Genomic DNA, 18,011 nt, shown 5'->3' on the forward strand with positions numbered 1-18,011 from the left:
GATGTAGTTGCAAAGAGTCTGAGATTACAAAAAGCCTTTCTCATCTTCCAGTAGTTTTGATGAGAAATTTTAGCCATTCATTCTCCCAAAGCCTTTCTGAATTGCTGGACATGAGGATTGATATTCAGTTCTATTTAATCAGGTGGGAAAAGCTGGTTTAGGTGCTGATTGCTGCATGGAACCGGAGAGAGCTGCTGGATATCATGTCTTACTGCCGTAGCACTATCCAACTAGGGTCAAGGTGGCCTGAGTGATATTCCTAGAGTCAGGGTGGACCCAGAAATTACCAGGCACCGTTGAGTGCTGGCACTTGAATGGGGGAAAATAGCGGTCCAAGCCCTGCCCGGGTAGTTACGTGGCTATATAATTTCTGTCAGCTGTGAAAATCCTGGATTCGGTGCTCCTACCTGTATTATGCCCAGCACGGAATATCCAGGTTTAATGCGGCCTGCAGCACTGGCTGTATTTTAAACACCCTTGAATTGAATGGGAGCAGTTTTCAGACAAGTTCTCTGCTTCACTTTCACAGTGAGACCAAGATTGTACTTTTGCTTGGAAACATGCTGTCGGTATGGGGTGCAAGCAGCTGCTTGAACTTGCTTCTTCCTAGACAGGCTTTTTGATGAAAAAGTACTCCAAATATCAACTACTCTGCTTCTACCCCAACCTAAGCACCCAAGAATGCAATCCAAGCACACTGGAGAAAGTTGGAAACCTGAGGGAGAACTAATTTCCAGATAGCCAATTAGTGTGGATAAAATCTGTGTAAAAAAACCTAAAATGAAAACCTTTTTTAAACAGCGGTGTACCAAGACCACAAATTTCGGGTGGACCTACCACCAAAATGGTTGGTCACAATGTCGTCTTCTCAGACGGTCACCTTGTTGTCCCTCCACCCCCCCCCCTAGCACTTCCCACCCCAGCTCAACTTAAAATATTAAATACCTAAGCTAGTGAGAATCCTCGAGCCTTGACAGCTGAAGACCACCTGGAAGATGCTGTAAACTCTGTAGGGTGATTGAAACTAGATTTTAAGGTTTTGGCCAAAACTAAATCTCTCTGGCTGAAATTTGCCATACAATTTAAGCTGATGCATGGCTCCCTCAACAAAAGCATGATGCATGCCCCATGCTCTCTCTGGCCTCTTTCTGACAGAAAGCTTGTCCGCCGCTAATGAAATGTGCTGCCCTCCCATCAGCCATAGACCTTCCCTGGGCTTATCTTGGTCCTGGTGGTCTAGTAGCCTGGTTGAACAGGAGTGATCTCCATTCGCTCGCACCTGTGCCTGATCTGCATTCAAAATGGCAGCCGGGACCTTCTGTGGCAGTCTAGTGCTGAAACCACTATGGCATGACCCACTCCCCCGGGACATTTAGCAAGACTGACGCTGGACTTTATGGCAGGACCGACCCCCGAGTAGGGCACCTGACCACCAGGGCTTTTCTGGTAGGTCTAGGGAGGGCCTATAGGTAGTGGAATGGTGATGCTTTTTGTCAGGGGTGCCGGGGGAGGGGGATATGCCATGCTGTTTTCAGTTTCGATTGTTGGTAAGCTGATGCTTTTGGTCACGGGGAGGGGGCACTGGAGTGGTTGCTGCTTTGGTTGGAGGGAGTTCTGGTTTCTACTACAAATGCACTGTCATTTTCAGCTGAAGCCAAAACATGGTCTAATCTGAATTTTGGCCTGGTTTCAGTGCCAAAGCTGAAACTGAGGTTCGGTTGGTCTCGACCGTAACTTCCTTCAGCACAGTTCAGAAGTCGGTGGCAAATTTAGTGTGCAAGGTACTCTCTGAGCATGCCTAGTTTTTGCGACATTCTAGAGCTCAGATTGTGATGTCATAATGCTTCATTCCACCAATGCCTAAGCTCCGTCCTCATCTGCACAAGCCTCAGACACTTTAAAATCCTAAGTAGCAACATTCTAGAGCTGAGATTGTGATGTCATAATGCCTCATTCCACCAATGCCTAAGCTCCGTCCTCATCTGCACAAGCCTCAAACCCTTGAAAATCCTAAGTAGCAACATTCTAGAGCTCAGATTGTGATGTCATAATGCCTCATTCCACCAATGCCTAAGCTCCGTCCTCATCTGCACAAGCCTCAGACACTTTAAAATCCTAAGTAGCAACATTCTAGAGCTGAGATTGTGATGTCATAATGCCTCATTCCACCAATGCCTAAGCTCCGTCCTCATCTGCACAAGCCTCAAACCCTTGAAAATCCTAAGTAGCAACATTCTAGAGCTGAGATTGTGATGTCATAATGCCTCATTCCACCAATGCCTAAGCTCCGTCCTCATCTGCACAAGCCTCAAACCCTTTAAAATCCTAAGTAGCAACATTCTAGAGCTCAGATTGTGATGTCATAATGCTTCATTCCACCAATGCCTAAGCTCCGTCCTCATCTGCACAAGCCTCAGACACTTTAAAATCCTAAGTAGCAACATTCTAGAGCTGAGATTGTGATGTCATAATGCTTCATTCCACCAATGCCTAAGCTCCGTCCTCATCTGCACAAGCCTCAAACCCTTGAAAATCATAAATGAACGAGGCTTGTGTGGTTAAGGCTGAGCTTACAGGAATGGGACAGGGACAGGGACAAAACCTATGGGGACAGGATGGGGAAATTGAGTTCCTGCGGGGACGGGGAAAAATTTATCCCGGTGTCATTCTCTAGCTTAGCAGCTCACTGGTCTCTAGATGCTCCTTTTCTTCAGTAAAATGTCTATTAATTTTTACACCGCTGAGGTCAAATTAAGCACAACCTTCTGTCTATTAGATCACTGTTATGAACAGTGGTGCTGTAGCTGCCCCTTTTACAGTCTGACTTTCAGTGAGCAGAAGAGCTACCAGCATTTCTCTGTTCTCCTTTGGCATCCATGTGGCTTTTTCCCACTGTTTTATTGTCATATCTATCTCACCTTCGTATAGACCCTTTTCAACCATGTGCAGTTCTTTTCAAAAATGCTTCTTCAATGAATATCAAACAAAATTATTTCTTTATCGTTTCAGATTCCAAAGAAATAGAAAGCAAAGATCACTGTTCCCTCTAAGCGGTTTGGGAGTCCTCCAGCTGTGATGCTGCCAGTGGGTGGTGCTACGTCGGTATTCTGTTTTCAATTGCTAGGGACAAGCAGGTTCCCTGTCCCTCACTATTGCAAATGTGCTAGTAAAACAGCACCACCCACTGGCAGGGCTGTAGGTGGAGGACTCAGCTTAGTGGGAACAATGCATCGAATCCTAAGGAGGAAAAAAATAAATGAAGAGACAGCAACACGTATGCTAGGTTACAAAAGTCCGCTGCTCAAGGGAGCAGCCTAAAATATTCTCCCTGATAACGTAAACGTCGGCGTTTACTTCATGCACTGACGGTGGCATTTAGATTCGTCCCCAGATATTCCATGCTGATATTCTTTGTTATCTGAGAACTAACCGGATCAATGAGGTACTCGGGGTGCTGGTGCTGAAATTTGGGAGTAGCCGAATGGTTAGAACAGCAGACTGGAACCAGGAGAACCTGGCTGAAATCCCATTGTGGCAACTTTCTTAACCCTTTGTTGCACTGACTTAGATTGTGTGCTCATCGGGGACTGAAAGCTTCCTGATTCAATAGCTTTTGGTCTTGGAAGGGGGTATAAAAGAAATTACATACCAGTAAATAACTTTTTGCTTATCCTTGGCTCCGCCCCAGATGGCCGTGACCCTATTCCAGATATTGCCAGGGCAATCGGTGAAGATTGTCAGCGCATTAAGAGTATCTAGATCAGTGTCTCTCAAACTTTTTTTTTTTTTTTTCCCCCCCTCTGGCACACTAAATGGAGCAAATGTTTTTCACGGTACATTATAATTGAAATTATAAAATTGCAAAACCAACTAAAAATTAAATTTGAGAAGTTTGTTGAAACAATAGTAGAACAGAATTGTTAATCAATGCGATGCAAGTGTGTTTTTGAGTGCAAATGAACTCAAAACGTGGCTCAGTGGTCGACGAGCAAAGACGCATTTCATCATCTGCGTCATTCTCTTTTTTTTCGATTTAATTTCTGTCGGAGCTGAAAATCCAAGTTCGCATAGATAGGAAGATCCAAATGGTAACGAGGCCCAGATGGCTTTGTTGCTCAAGTTAGGATAAAAAAAATCAGATTTCTTTTATTCTTACACAAGTGGAAATAAGGACTTCTAGTTTTAAATTGAAACTGAATCCAGGCAAATCAAAGTTTTTGTTCTTGCTAGTCCTAATGAAAAGCTTACTGAAACAATGAGGGGTACAGATAGGAGTAGAGGTAGGTTATAGGGATAGGAGTAACTTCTTATGTTCTAATGCTTACTGTAAACGGTCAAACCTATCCAATAGTTCCCACCTTAAAAATATTAGGTGTTACATTAGATCGTACTTTATCCTTTAAGGCTCATACAGATTTATTGGTCAAAAGATATTTTATTACTCTTTGGAAGTTACGTACCATTAGAAAATATTTTGATTTTTATATCATTTAAAATGCTGGTTCAATCGTCAATTCTTTCAATATTGGTCTATTGCAATGTTATTTATTTGGGTGCTCATAAAAAAACAATTAGTCGATTTAAGATTAATACAAAATACAGCAATGCGTCTGATTTTTAATTTAAAAAACCCCCACAATCACATTAGTTCATATTATCAAAAACTTCACTGGTTGCCGATCAAGGCTAGAGTGTTGTTTAAATTTGGATGCATTTGTTATAAAGGTTTATTTGGGTTAGCTCCATCTTATCTTGTTGCTCATTTTAGATTTTTTTTTTCATTAAAAAAAATATATACTTAGATCTGGTTGGTTTTATTTTCCTGCAGCGAAAGCTTGCCGCTTTAAGAAATTCTTGGATAGGACTCTGGCGTTTCAAGCAGCTCTTATTTCTCCATCCCTTACTTTTTTTTTTTATTATTATGAATTTAATACTTAATATCAGGTGATATCAAAGAAAAAAAGGTATTCTCATACAAATTTTAAATACATATATAACACAGCAATCCTTTTCAAGCTCACAATATTGGGGAGACATGCTACTTTTCTACTACATATTTAAAGGAAAACAAAGAAATGGGTTGAATTCATGTGAATCCTAATCATTCCCTACTATATGGAACTCTGACATCCGACCATTTTCTCAACGATGAATCTTTAAAGCAAAGAAAAGAAAAAGAAAACTCACTTCTCTTCTCGAGCTAACAAAAATTGTTGCAATTGAATGGATCCCAAAATACATATTCAATCTCTTGTATCTTAACAACAACAACCTCCCAAACCCCAAGAATAGTAACTGGACAAGGGAGAGAGACAAAATCAGGAGCGGCTAAACTACACACAACAACCTTTCAATGATACTTCCTGTTGATTTTTTTGCTTTGCTGGACTTGGACTTGGACGTTTGGCCCCTGGACAAGGGGCAGAGACAATTGTAGTGGTATGGTAAAGTGTGTTTTTTTGATTTATTTATATCTTTTTTCACACTTAGCACTGTTGGGTGCACTTTATTGTAAAAAATACGGAGTAGAGCCCGGGGATGTTTCACAGTTAACACTCTTCTGGGTGTAAGCCAAGTGACAGCCTATTCCACTGGGTCTCCTAGTGGGTGGCTGTGTGACTGAGGGCTCTCCCGTATATTCATACTTACAAGTATCATTGAAAGGTTGTTGTGTGTAGTTTAGCCGCTCCTGCTTTTGTCTCTCTCCCTTGTCCAGTTACTATTCTTGGGGTTTGGGAGGTTTTTGCTTTTGTACTTATTTGTTTACCTTCCATTATTTTCGGGTTTTTCTTGACTTCTTGTATCTTAACAAGACATTTACATGGAAATTTTAAGTAAAAAGATGCCTCAAGAGCTAAGACTCTTGTTCTTAATTTCAAAAATTCTTTCCTTCTTAGCTGCGTTGCTCTTGAGACATCAGGAAAAATTCTAACCAAACCTCCACAGAATTTAGTCAGCCTATTTTTAAAGTAAAGTTTCATTATCAACATTTTATCTGTCTCACTCATGCATGTTATTACCATGGTGGACCTACTCTGGATCACAGCCTGAGTATCTTCCAGAAACTCTGTCAAATTTACTTCATCTGTTACCAGATGGTCCACCTCCTGGTCGGATTTTATTTTCTTTTGCGGAATATAACAGTTATTTATTGGGAAATATTCCGCATTGGGTAAACCCAATATTTCCGAAGATAACAAATGAGTCACTGAGAAATTAACCATGCGGAAATTCCTCGATCTATACATATTTTCCAGCATTTCCATTTTGGAATGTATCACCATAGAATCCTTAACAGCAGATACTGAGACAGCTTGCAAAGTATTACTTTGAGTTTCAACCACTCCTAATCTTTTGTCCAAACAACTTAAGTTAGAATCCACATTCTCAAACTTTTTAGCCACAGAACATGAATAATCCGATGTTTGTTTCACTGATTCTCTGAGAAACCCTTCAACTCTAGAAATACCTAACCACAAAGGGTAATATCTTGTTTTTCCACTGCTTGTGGTTGCTCCTCTACTACACCTGTAAATTCAGGTGGTTTAGGTATTTCAGTAAAAACCAGTTTACTTGTCTGAGTAGATGATACCACAAAACCAGTAGAAATAGCGGGAGTTATAATCCCGCTGCCTCCAGATACTGGATGAAGAGGGGGTGTCCTTTCAAGGGGGCTTAATTATGCTCCGGATATGGGAGAATTCGAATCAAGTAAAGTTTGTACTGGAGTTTCTGTAGGAAATGTCAAATGTCTGTCCATAGGACCAGAAACAGCAGGTGATGAGCTCTTAGGCTTAATTTTTCTTTTACCCATAATGTCAGATTAAAGTTATACAACCTGGCCTCCCGCTCCCCAGCTCCACGGTGCTCCAAGGGGCTCCCAAGGGGCGAGTCCTGCCCCTTAGGGCATGCCCTGCGGCCGCAGGCTCAAATTTAAGGAGATTGAAAGGCAGGGAGGACGGACCCGATGACGTCAGGGGTCCGTCTTCCAAAGTGCCTGTCCGATTACAGCTCCGGGCTTCTACAACTGTTGCGGGCAACACGGGGCAACATCCAGGTCTCCTCTAGGGTCCACACACATAGGCAAACAGCTCCCCTCTCCATCCCTTATTATCAATTTTGGAAAGATCTTAAAACTTATTTATTTAAACAATACAAAATCTAATCGATTTTAAAATTATCATAAGTGGATTTTTATTATTTTATGGAATAATTTTCATAGTTTCTTACCTATTTTAGTATAAATAATTTGTATTGTGCATATATACTCTTAATAAGTTAGGGTTGCATCTTGTATCTGTTTTGAACTGTGTTACTTTCTTTTATAAGACACTGTTATTTGGATCTGAATTTTTAATTACTTGTTGTAATTACTATTGTGTAAACCACCAAGAACTGATGGTTTGGCAGTATATAAAAATAAACTGTTATTATTATTATTACTTGCTGTTGGTTTTTAAGGACCGATCATGAAAAGAATGATGCTTGGTCAGGGCAGTTGTATTCTTAGCACACAGAGGCTCATAACATTGACAGACTCTTGCGTACATAATGCACATGCCGTCTAGTCTAGTCTATACTTACGAAGGGAATTTTAAAAAATAAAGTAAAATTCTGGAATCTCTCGTGGCACATCCGGAATGTCTTCGGGGCACACCACTGTGCCCTGGCACACTGTTTGAGAGACACTGATCTAGATCATACCATAATCATTTTAGTAATATTGTTAAATCTTCCTTTTACAGACTTCGCCAAATTCGTTCACTATCCAAATTTCTATGCCCAAAGTCTCTTAATATACTAATTCATTCCCTGGTTATTTCGAAAATTGATTATTGTAACGCTTTACTTATGGGAATAGCTCAAAAAGAAATTAGACGTTTGCAGATCATTCAAAATGCCTCAATTAAACTCAATGAAAGTAAGGAAATTTGGTCATGTCATTCCTCTTCTTAAGAAAGCACACTGGCTTCCAGTAGCGCATCGAATTCAATATATGGTGCCTCACACAACGAACTTAATTGGTTCCAGGAGCAAGTTTGTTATGTGAAAAGTTCATTATGTGAAACGCGTTTTCCCATAACAATACATGTTAAAAAAAATAATTCGTTCTGTAGCATAAAATATGCTAAGATGACATAAAAAAAGATAAATTTATCTTGTTAGAGCTGGTGTTAGACACAACTGGGGACTGCAAAGTCCAGGCAGAGGCTTACGGCTCTCTTTGACCAGGGGGGACAGTTGCCCTAGTTGCACTACCCTAACCCTATTCCTGCTATGTGTGACTGTGGTACTCCCCAGTACCTTTTTAATCATCCCCCCTCGGTACCTTTTTTAATTCCTCCCATCTTTCCCAGCCAGTGGCGTACAGGCCAGAAGCGCAGAGATCAGGAGCAATTCCTCTGCACGCCTGTGTGGGCCCATGCCGATCTCCGAATGGCTGCTGTTAGTTCTTGTGAGTCCCGCGAGAGCTGACTGCAGCCATTCAGAGATCAGCGCAGGCCCAGGCGGCGGGGGGAGGTTTAAAAATATGCGGTGGCGGCGGGGGGAGGTTTAAAATATGTAGCGCCACTGCACAGGGAGCCAGGCGGAGAGAGGGCAGTTAAGCGATGCAGCTCGGGTGACTTCGTTGTGTGAAACGAAGTTCGTTGTGGGAAGCAAGACCTGAAGTTCGTTGTGCGCAGCGTTCGCTGTGCGAGGCGTCCGTTATGCGAGGCACCACTGTAAACTAAATCTACTTACTTTCAAATCCCTGTTATATAAAGCCCCAGCTTTCATCTACAAGTTATTGATCCCTTATACCCCAATCAGATCACTGAGATCTATTGACCAACATCTATTAGTTACGCCCTCACTTAAAGTTATTAATACACGGCGGCACTCTATCTTCTCTTACAGCTCCTCAAATTTGGAACTCAGAGAAGAAAAGAACTTAGATAAATTTAAAAGTCAACTTAAGAGCTTTTTGTTCAAAGATGCTTATGATATTTAGGAGTCCCGGTCTAATTTCGCTTTTTTTCAGAAGGCTCCTTCTTTTATTTCCCTCCTATTGCTTTTTACCATAATCGTCCTTCTTTCTATCATTATTATTGTATTTCATTACCCTGCCTTTCCCTTTGTTTTCCTTTTCTGTTTATTCTGTTAGTCGTTCATTTAATATGTTTTCTTCAGTGTCCATCTGTCTTATAACCCCTGTATTATCTGTAAATTGAATGATTTGTTCATCGCTTAGATATTTGAGTAAGCGATTAATCAAATATTTATTAAACTTGAACATAAACTTGACTGGTCCCAGTACCCCCGCCTTTTTGTTTAGGAAACATTGCCTTGCAGTTAAGCACCACTGAATATTGGGCCTATAAAAAGCTTGTGCTGCCATCTCAGTCTTTCCTAAACAGATTACAGGTCTCCACAGAGTTCAGTGTGTCCTCTCCTTATCTATCCCATTACTCAAAATTAGACTTGGAAGCATCTGAGCACTCTGGAAAAAGGACCTCAGTGGCCCTAAAAGCTGGTATGCTACCTAAGTCTTTTTAGTTGTCCCAGGAAAAGTGTGACACCCTAGAAAGTTCTAGTTATCTTAAAGAGCGTCATGTAGAGAATTTGAAGAAGATTGAACTGTTAACCTTGAAATATTCTTTTTCTATGTCTTGGAAAGGGTGTACTTGCTACTAACCACTTTCTGTTCTGTGTTTTTTTCCCCCCCCCAGGAAGTAACATGTGGCTGGCTGTGGAACCAGTGCTCCCGACATAGGAACAGCGCCGGGGTTAGGAAAACCGCCACCTTTGAGAGAATGCTGGGAATGTGCAGAGGGAGAAAGAAATTCCTGGCAGTCTCTCTCACCCTCCTTTTCGTTCCGGCGCTCACCTGGATTTACCTCTTCACTGGGACCTTTGAAGGTAGGCGGCCATATTGTTATTGGCAAACCCATAAATGCAAAATGCGGAGGGGATGTGGTCCTTTCAAGACATGTAAGTAAATGGGAAGATGGAAGTGTGGTCAGTCTTAATCTGCCCCCTGCTTTTAGCAGTATAACCTTGTGTCTAATTTTAACGTATGTCACAGTTCATGTTCATCATTTCACATTGTACGGATAAATTTCACCGTGGCAATCGTTATTTGGTGGGATATAAAACCACACATAAGAGACCACATATATAACAAGGTCAGTGGAGTAGAACATAGCAATTCCTCTTTTTAACAGTATTCTCCAAGGACAAGCAACCATAATATTCTCGCATGTGGGAGACGTCATCCATGGAATCTAGAACGGATGCTACCAAGTACACTGTCACTTTAAATCTTTAGGCCGTGCCCGTACCACGCATGTGCCCAGTGCCTTCCCAGCCGATATCAGCTTGCAGGACCAATATTTCTTCATTTTCTGCGGAGCTGAGAAGCTGTGTTTTCAGTTTTCTCTTTAGTGCATCAAATTTTTGCCTGCCTTTATTTGAGCCTTCCTGTACCTATTTTTTTTGCTCTTCGTAATTTCTTGATTTTGTGTTCAGTATTTTACCCGACTTTAGTTCATTATTGTCAATTTTCCGTTTTGTGGCCTTCGAACCACCCTGAGCCCTTTTTTTTCTCTCCTGGGAGCATTGACTGTTTTTGGCATCCTAGTTAATTCGACCTCCACAGGCCATTTTGCCCTTTGACTTAGTGTCAAGTCGTTTTCCTTCCATATCAGAGGTACCAATCGCGTTAAGAAATATTCTCAGTGTAATCAGAAGATAAACATTCAGAGTAGAGTTGTGAAAAAGTTATTCCCAAATGGGATCATATTAAATCTTGCTTTAATAGTATAAGTCGTGACTGTGCATCGTTTCATAAACAGAGGGAAAAAGACCTCGGACTACTATTGTGTCGTTTCAAAACAGCCAAGGCCGATCAACTGAACGAATCATTGGTCATAAATTGGTCGGTGTGATCAGACCGTATCGGACTCTGACCCACATAATTGGTGCGTCCAGTGTCTGGATCCTGAACATCGAGACGTTAGCTGTATCCTCGGTCTCTCTACATGCAAAAGAGATTGCTGAAAGGCTGAAAACTTTAGTTTGAAAACTTTTCGGCAGCATCCGTACCGGGTTTTGTGGATGACATCGTCGAAAGTGAGATTGTATGCCTACTGTCCTTGGAGAACACCTGCTACAGGTAAGCATCTGTTTGCTTTTTCACTCTTGGAATGCAACCGAGTCTCCCATGGGACTGAAAGGGTTTCTGGATCTGGAACCAGTGGTTTGCAGGCTACTCTCTGTCTTGCTAGGGGCTTGGCATACTGTCCTAGAATTCTGCCACTTAATATGGGTCAGGCCTTTTAGGAGATTTTAAACTGTTTACGTGCTTATTTACTCTACAGTTGATATTCAGAGTGATTTAACCAGGCAGGAGAGGCTCTGGCTGATTATCTGCTGATTATTTACTGGCACATAACAGGTTGTGTCACTGAATATCAGTGCAGACTACCTCTGCACTATCCGGATAGTGCCAGAGTGAACCAGGGATGGATCTGGTACTTATCAAGATGCTGGCGATATGTGGTCCTATTTTGGGCAAATTAGGAATGGATAAAAAGCAGTCCTGGCACTGAATCTCATCTAATAACCCAGCATGTCACAAACTTTTTAAGCTGCGGTACAGTAATCTTGGGGCGGCGGCTGGAGGGCACCTGGAAATGCACAGATGTCACCGTGATGACCTCGCGTGCAAGTGCGGGTGTCTTCCAGCCGCGGCCCTGAGCCTCCTATTGCTGCGGGTGTGGGTGAGGAGTAAAAGGCACCAGCACCGGCTGACTCGCCGCGAGAGGCACGTCCTATAAAAAGTCGGCCAGTGTCTGCGCTTCCTCCTCGCTGGCATCGGCATCTTGCAGCACACTTGGAATCTGTCGGGGCACACAGTTTGCGATACACTGCAATAGCCAGATAACATCTGGGTAGTGTCCTGAAGATTCCTTGTTGCCAGATGATGTGGTAACAGCAGTTTGCATAGCTGGGTTTAAAAAATAAGTTTTTGGCAAGTTGCTGGAGGAAAAGTCTATGGTCTACTGTTGAGGCAGACTTGGGGGGAAGCCTCTGCTTACCCCCGGGATCGGCAGCAAGGAATCCTGCTATTCTTTCGGGATTCCGCATGGAATGTTGCTATTTTGGGTTCCGGAATGTTTCTACTCTTTGAGATTCTGGAATGTTTCTGCCTGGTATTTGTGACCTGGATTGGCCACTGTGGAAACAGAATACTGAGCTAGGTGGATCATGGGTCTGACCCAGTATGGATATTCTTAAGTCTTGTGGCCTCAGCCCTCCCCCCCTTAAGAGCATTGAGCCCTTCATTCACTGGGCATTCCCAGTCCTGGTCTACGGTAGAAAGGACAAGCGCAGTCCCTATTTGCTCCTGCTAGGGTAGCTCTGGCTTCAAAATGGCTGCTGTTGACGTCTAGTTGGTAGTCTCACAGCAGCCATTTTGAAGCCGGAGTTATCATGGGCAGGGACAAATGCGGATCCGCTGCTCCCCTTTCTACCCTAGATCACCAGGAAATGTAACGTTAGGTGGGTGGGGGGGCCTTTAATATGGGCACAATGTTCAGGGGCAGAGAGAGGGGGGGGGTTGCTCTTGGTGGGGGTAGGAAAAAGTGCTCTTGAGGAGGGAGGGGTGGATGAGAATCAAATTGGGACTAATATTCATCCGGAATCTGTACAAGTGCCGTAACTGGGTGTCCAGCTGATCGTTAGCCGGGACCTGCAGAAGGGTTGATGGTTGTTTCCTCTCCAGTCAGGCCCAGATGCCCAGTGCTAATGCCCGCAAATGATCTGGTACCGACCATCCGAGTCTGACTTAGCAACAGTAAGCGTTTAATCACCATTGCTGGCTGAATATTGGTTGGCTTGGCTTTTAGGGGGGCTGCATTTTCATACGATTACCATGACTTCCTAGGTCAAAATGCTTACAATTGAAATGGTGTCTAGGGTGGTTGTAGATGAAGGGGTCGTTTTTCCAAGGAGTCTGAACAGCTGCAGGGCACCTTGCATATAATGAAATGTCTATACCTCAGAAAGATAATAAACAATGAGATGGATTATTGCATATGAAGGACTTATTCTGATGCCTTTCTTACCATCACCACAGCAAAGCGGTTTTCAGACTAATGACTGGAAATAGGGTAACGTCCTTATGTTAATGCGTACTGGGGGGGAAATACGGTCAAGTATTTCTACGTTTTTCTATTTCAGAACCCCTAACATTTAAAATAATAATTTTAGGTGCTCTTGGTATGGTTACTAAGCTAGATACTTGAAAAACCTGCTATTAATAGCTATCAAGTCTATTTTTAAATTGGAAAGATTTTTCCAAAACTGGATTGTAATAATAGGTGGAATATGCTGTGCTTATATGCTAAGTATGAGAAAATGTTTGCTTTTAAGAGTGGAATATAGTATTTACATATGATGAGTGATGTGATTCAAGATAGATGTAATAACCCAGGACTAATTGTATTTTTTTATTTTTTATTTTTTTTAGTATAATTTAAGATACTTGTTTGTTTGTTTAATGGCTTGTTAAAAATTTTTAATAAACTATTTTTGGAAAAAAAAAGAAATAGGGTAGCGAGATGTCCAGGGAAGAGAGACAGAATCTAGAGCTTCTGGACCAACTAGAAAGAAGGGAATGGGGAGTTAAGCAATTCGAACTGGAAGAAGCCCACCAAGGTCTACTTAGCTAATGACAAGGGGAAGGCAAATAAGAATAGCCTTACTGGGTCAGACCAAAAGTCTATTGAGCCCGTTCTTACGGTGGCCAATCCAGGTCACTAGTACCTGGCCAAAACCCATATAGAATCCCAAGGAATAGCAAGATTCCGGAATCCCAAAGAGTAACAGGATTCTGGAATCCCAAAGAGTAGCAACATTCCATACAGAATCCCAAGGAATAGCAAGATTCCGGAATCCCAAAGAGTAACAAGATTCTAGAATCCCAAAGAGTAGCAACATTCCATGCTACCGATCCAGGGCAAGCAGAGGCTTCCCCTATGTCTTAATAACAGACTATGGACTTTTCCTTCAGGAATTTGTTCAAACCTTTCTTAAAACCAGCTACGCTATCCGCTCTTATCACAACCTCTGGCAATACGTTCCAGAGCTTTTAACTATTTTCTGAGTGAAAAAAATATTTCATCCTATTGGTTTTAAAAAGTATTTCCCTGTAACTTCATCGAGTGTCCTCTACTCTCTGTAATTTTTGACGGAGTGAAAAATCGGTCCACTTGTACCCGTCCTATACCACTCAGGATTTTGTAGCCTTCAATCATATCTCCCCTCAGCCGTCTCTTTTCCAAGTTGAAGAGCCCTAACCTTTTTAGTCTTGCCTGAGGCTAGCTTAAAACTCATGCCTACTCCATGTGGATATCCTAAAAGCCTGAGTGGTTGAGTGTGCCCTGTTGAGGCTTCCACCGACTCCTGTAATTGAATCTGGAATGGGAAGGGATAATTTTTATAACATTTGTGCTTCTGGACCCATCACTGCCTCCCTCAATTACAAGTGCCTGTCTGGTACTGCAGAATTCTTCCGAATGTTTAGGTTACCTGCTGCAGAGTTAGATATTTGTATACTTGTATCACTCTTCTCTCCTTCCCCTCCCCTCTTCCCTACCCCTCCCTCTCTCCATCCCTCCCTTCCCCCCAACGATGTTGCTGTTTTGATGCGTGAACTCAATTCCCTATCTGTCATGGTATCAGAAAATTCATTTTCTGTTGTGTGACGTGCCAAGGTCTTTTCTTCCGAAGCCTGTTGTCAGATTATGGACTGTGATACAAGGGGGATATTAATGTCTTTCGTGTACCGTGGTAGTGGGGGAGAGTGACAGGTGCATCATGTGTGCATCGCTAAAAAATAACTTGAACTTTTCATCCGTTCATCCAATACTTCCCGTCCCCCCGACTCGAGTTTCACCTCTTCATCAGGGAGGGTCACTGGTGTAGGCTCACTGAGGTCCGCTGCTTTGGGTCAGTCTCACCTCAGTGAGCCTACACCAGTGTCCCTCCCTGATGAAGAGGTGAAACTCGAGTCGGGGGGACGGGAAGTATTGGATGAACGGATGAAAAGTTCAAGTTATTTTTTAGCGATGCACACATGATTTAATGGCACATAGTCACCATTGAGGATTAACGACAAACAACTATCCACCCCATTCAGATAAGTATACTGAGATTATCTGATAGTAGCATTTGTTTAACAAGGGTGGTCAGGGGACAGGTGAAGGCGATGATGGTCCCCTTGTTAACCTCAATGTAGTGACATCACTATATTTCAGGTTATAAGGTCTGAGCACTTCACTATAATATTGTTATTAATATCAAGTTAAATTAGAGCTGTGAAAACATTAGCATATATTATTCTTCATCACAGAATACCTAAATTTATCTCCCTATAAAATAGGAGAATAGGTATGAAGCCATTGTGACATCACTGCTGAGGTTGGCTCTTAGGCATTGGTGGATTGAGGCATTATGACATCACAATCTCAGCTCTGGAATGTTGCTACTCTTTGGGTTTCTGCCAGGTACTAGGGACCTGGGTTGGCCACTGTTGGAAACAGAACACTGGGCTTTGATGGACCTTCAGTCTGTCCCAGTATGGCAGTTCTTATGTTCCTTCCTTTTTTATAAATTTTTTTTTTTTATTTGCGCACTTGTTTATGGATATACTGCTTATGTTTCTCTTTAATGGGATGTACTTCCATTTTTGTGGTTTGTGTATATTTGTTTGTCAATTTTCCTTTACTCCTGCTCCTTGCAAAGCCGCTATCTGAATGGCCGCTGCAAGTTCTTGCAAGACCGTGGGAACTCATGGCAGTCATTCCGACAGCAGTTCTTCAGGGGGCTCGCGCGTAGGAAGATCGATCCTGTCCCAGTTCACCGCTGGACCACCAGGGATTTTAAAGGTACGCTTTTTACGAATCGGGGAGGCGAGAGTTGTTAAGAATCGGTCGGGACAGGAGGCGGGAGCAATCATTCCTGTCCCGGCTCACCGGTGGAGGCCTTCAACAGGTCCAGGAAGGGGGCTGGTGGGCACTGACCCGAATATAAACCAAAACCCCCATTTTTGGGCCACTTTTTTGGCCCCAAAATCTTGGTTTATATTCGGTACTTTTTCCATTCAGTCTTACCATATGTTTTTGTCAAGTTTCCATAATTTTGTTTAGGCTATCATGTATATTTTATTTATATGTATGTATATATATGACTTCTAACTTAAAACTTAGGTACCTGTAATGTAGGTAAGAGTTTTAAAGGCATACATTGTAGGCACCTAAGTCATTTAGAGAATCACGCTTAGCGACACTTAAGTCCTTTAGACAATCACTCACTTATCAGCACTTAAGTCCTTTAGACAATCACTCACTTAGCAGCACTTAAGTCCTTTAGACAATCGCCCGCTTAGCGGCACCAAGTCCTTTAGACAATCACTCACTTAGCAGCACTTAAGTCCTTTAGACAATCACTCACTTAGCAGCACTTGTCCTTTAGACAATCGCCCGCTTAGCGGCACCAAGTCCTTTAGACAATCACTCACTTAGCAGCACTTAAGTCCTTTAGACAATCGCCCGCTTAGCGGCACCAAGTCCTTTAGACAATCACTCACTTAGCAGCACTTAAGTCCTTTAGACAATCACTCACTTAGCAGCACCTAAGTCTTTTAGATAATCGCTCACTTAGCATCACTTAAGTCCTTTAGACAATCACTCACTTAGCAGTACTTAAGTCCTTTAGACAATCACTCACTTAGCAGCACCTAAGTCCTTTAGATAATCGCTCACTTAGCATCACTTAAGTCCTTTAGACAATCGCCCGCTTAGCGGCACCAAGTCCTTTAGACAATCACTCAGTTCATAGACAGTGGAGCGCAAGACGTCAGCGCGCCGACAATTCGGCGCACGACAGAAGCGCACTGGGGAAAAAGTAATTTTTAAAGAGCTCTGACTGGGGGTTTGGGGTGGCAACCCCCCCACTTTATTGGTTAGTGTTCGCGCTGCTATTGGAGGGAGGTTCGGGGGTTTGGAAACCTCCATTACAGCGAAAACAGAACTTTTTCTGATTTTTTTCAGGAAAAGTTCCGTTTTCTCTATAAAGTGGGGGGTTTCACCCCCCACATCCCCCCGCAACGGCAGCGCGAACACTAACCAATAAAATGGGGGGGTTGCCACCCCAAACCCCCAGTCAGAGCTCTTTAAAAATTATTTTTTCCCCCGCGCGCTTCTGTCTTCCGCCGAATTGTCGGCGCTGGATTGTCGGCGCGCTTGCGTCTGGCGCGTGATTATCCCGTCACCCAATCGCTCGCTTAGCGGCATCTAAGTCCTTTAGAGAATCGCTCGCTTAGCGGAACCTAAGTTCTTCTCTACCCCTAAACACGGCTACTTTGGAGTTAGGTGCCTGTCACACAGTTAATTTTTATTTTTTCAATGATGAGCTTGTTAAAGCTCATAATTTATGCCAATTTACTGATTAATTTAGGTGCTTGTCTTTAGGCACCTCTTAAATAATTTCCCCCAAAGTTTATAACATAAACCTATCAAAGACATTAAAGTCACCTTCTGGGCATGTAATAAACTCATCTGTTTGAACACCATAGACTGCTTTGTCTCTTGGTCTCTCCCGCTACTGTTTTGGCTTGCTTTTGGACTTGTCTTCTCCTATTCATTTGCTCTAAATCCAGCCACCAGATAATCAGCATCACTCAAGAGACTGTGATTAAGGACTGTGAACAGCCTCTGCGTTCTCAGCCTAGGAGGAAGAACCCGGATGCTCCTCATGGCACTGGCAGTGAACGAGGAAGGGAGCAGCTTAGTGGTTTGTCTGGGGGAAAGACTAAACCCAGTCCGATGTGTGCCTGACGGTGCGTCTTCAGTTGGTTCATCTGAGTTACTGCGTTCAAATGTGCATTGAGGAGCGAGTTGTCAGAACGAGTTCTGTAGTTGGAGTGCGCGATTTCCCCCCCCAATCATTTGCCATTTTGTGTGCCT

The 18,011-nt window shown here is 42.7% G+C and overlaps 1 protein-coding gene across 2 annotated transcripts in view; it reads left to right on the forward strand.

Moving 5' to 3' along the window:
- LOC117363916 (LARGE xylosyl- and glucuronyltransferase 1) overlaps positions 1-18,011 on the forward strand; it is a 391,773-nt gene that overhangs the window by 125,558 nt on the left and 248,204 nt on the right. For both annotated transcript variants that reach the window (XM_033952487.1, XM_033952488.1), the window contains exon 2: positions 9,711-9,900. In XM_033952487.1, coding sequence (XP_033808378.1) covers positions 9,711-9,900 — 190 coding nt within the window. The remainder of the gene's footprint in view (positions 1-9,710; positions 9,901-18,011) is intronic.

Source organism: Geotrypetes seraphini, chromosome 7, assembly GCF_902459505.1.
Source record: "Geotrypetes seraphini chromosome 7, aGeoSer1.1, whole genome shotgun sequence".
In the NCBI taxonomy this organism is placed as follows: domain Eukaryota; kingdom Metazoa; phylum Chordata; class Amphibia; order Gymnophiona; family Dermophiidae; genus Geotrypetes; species Geotrypetes seraphini.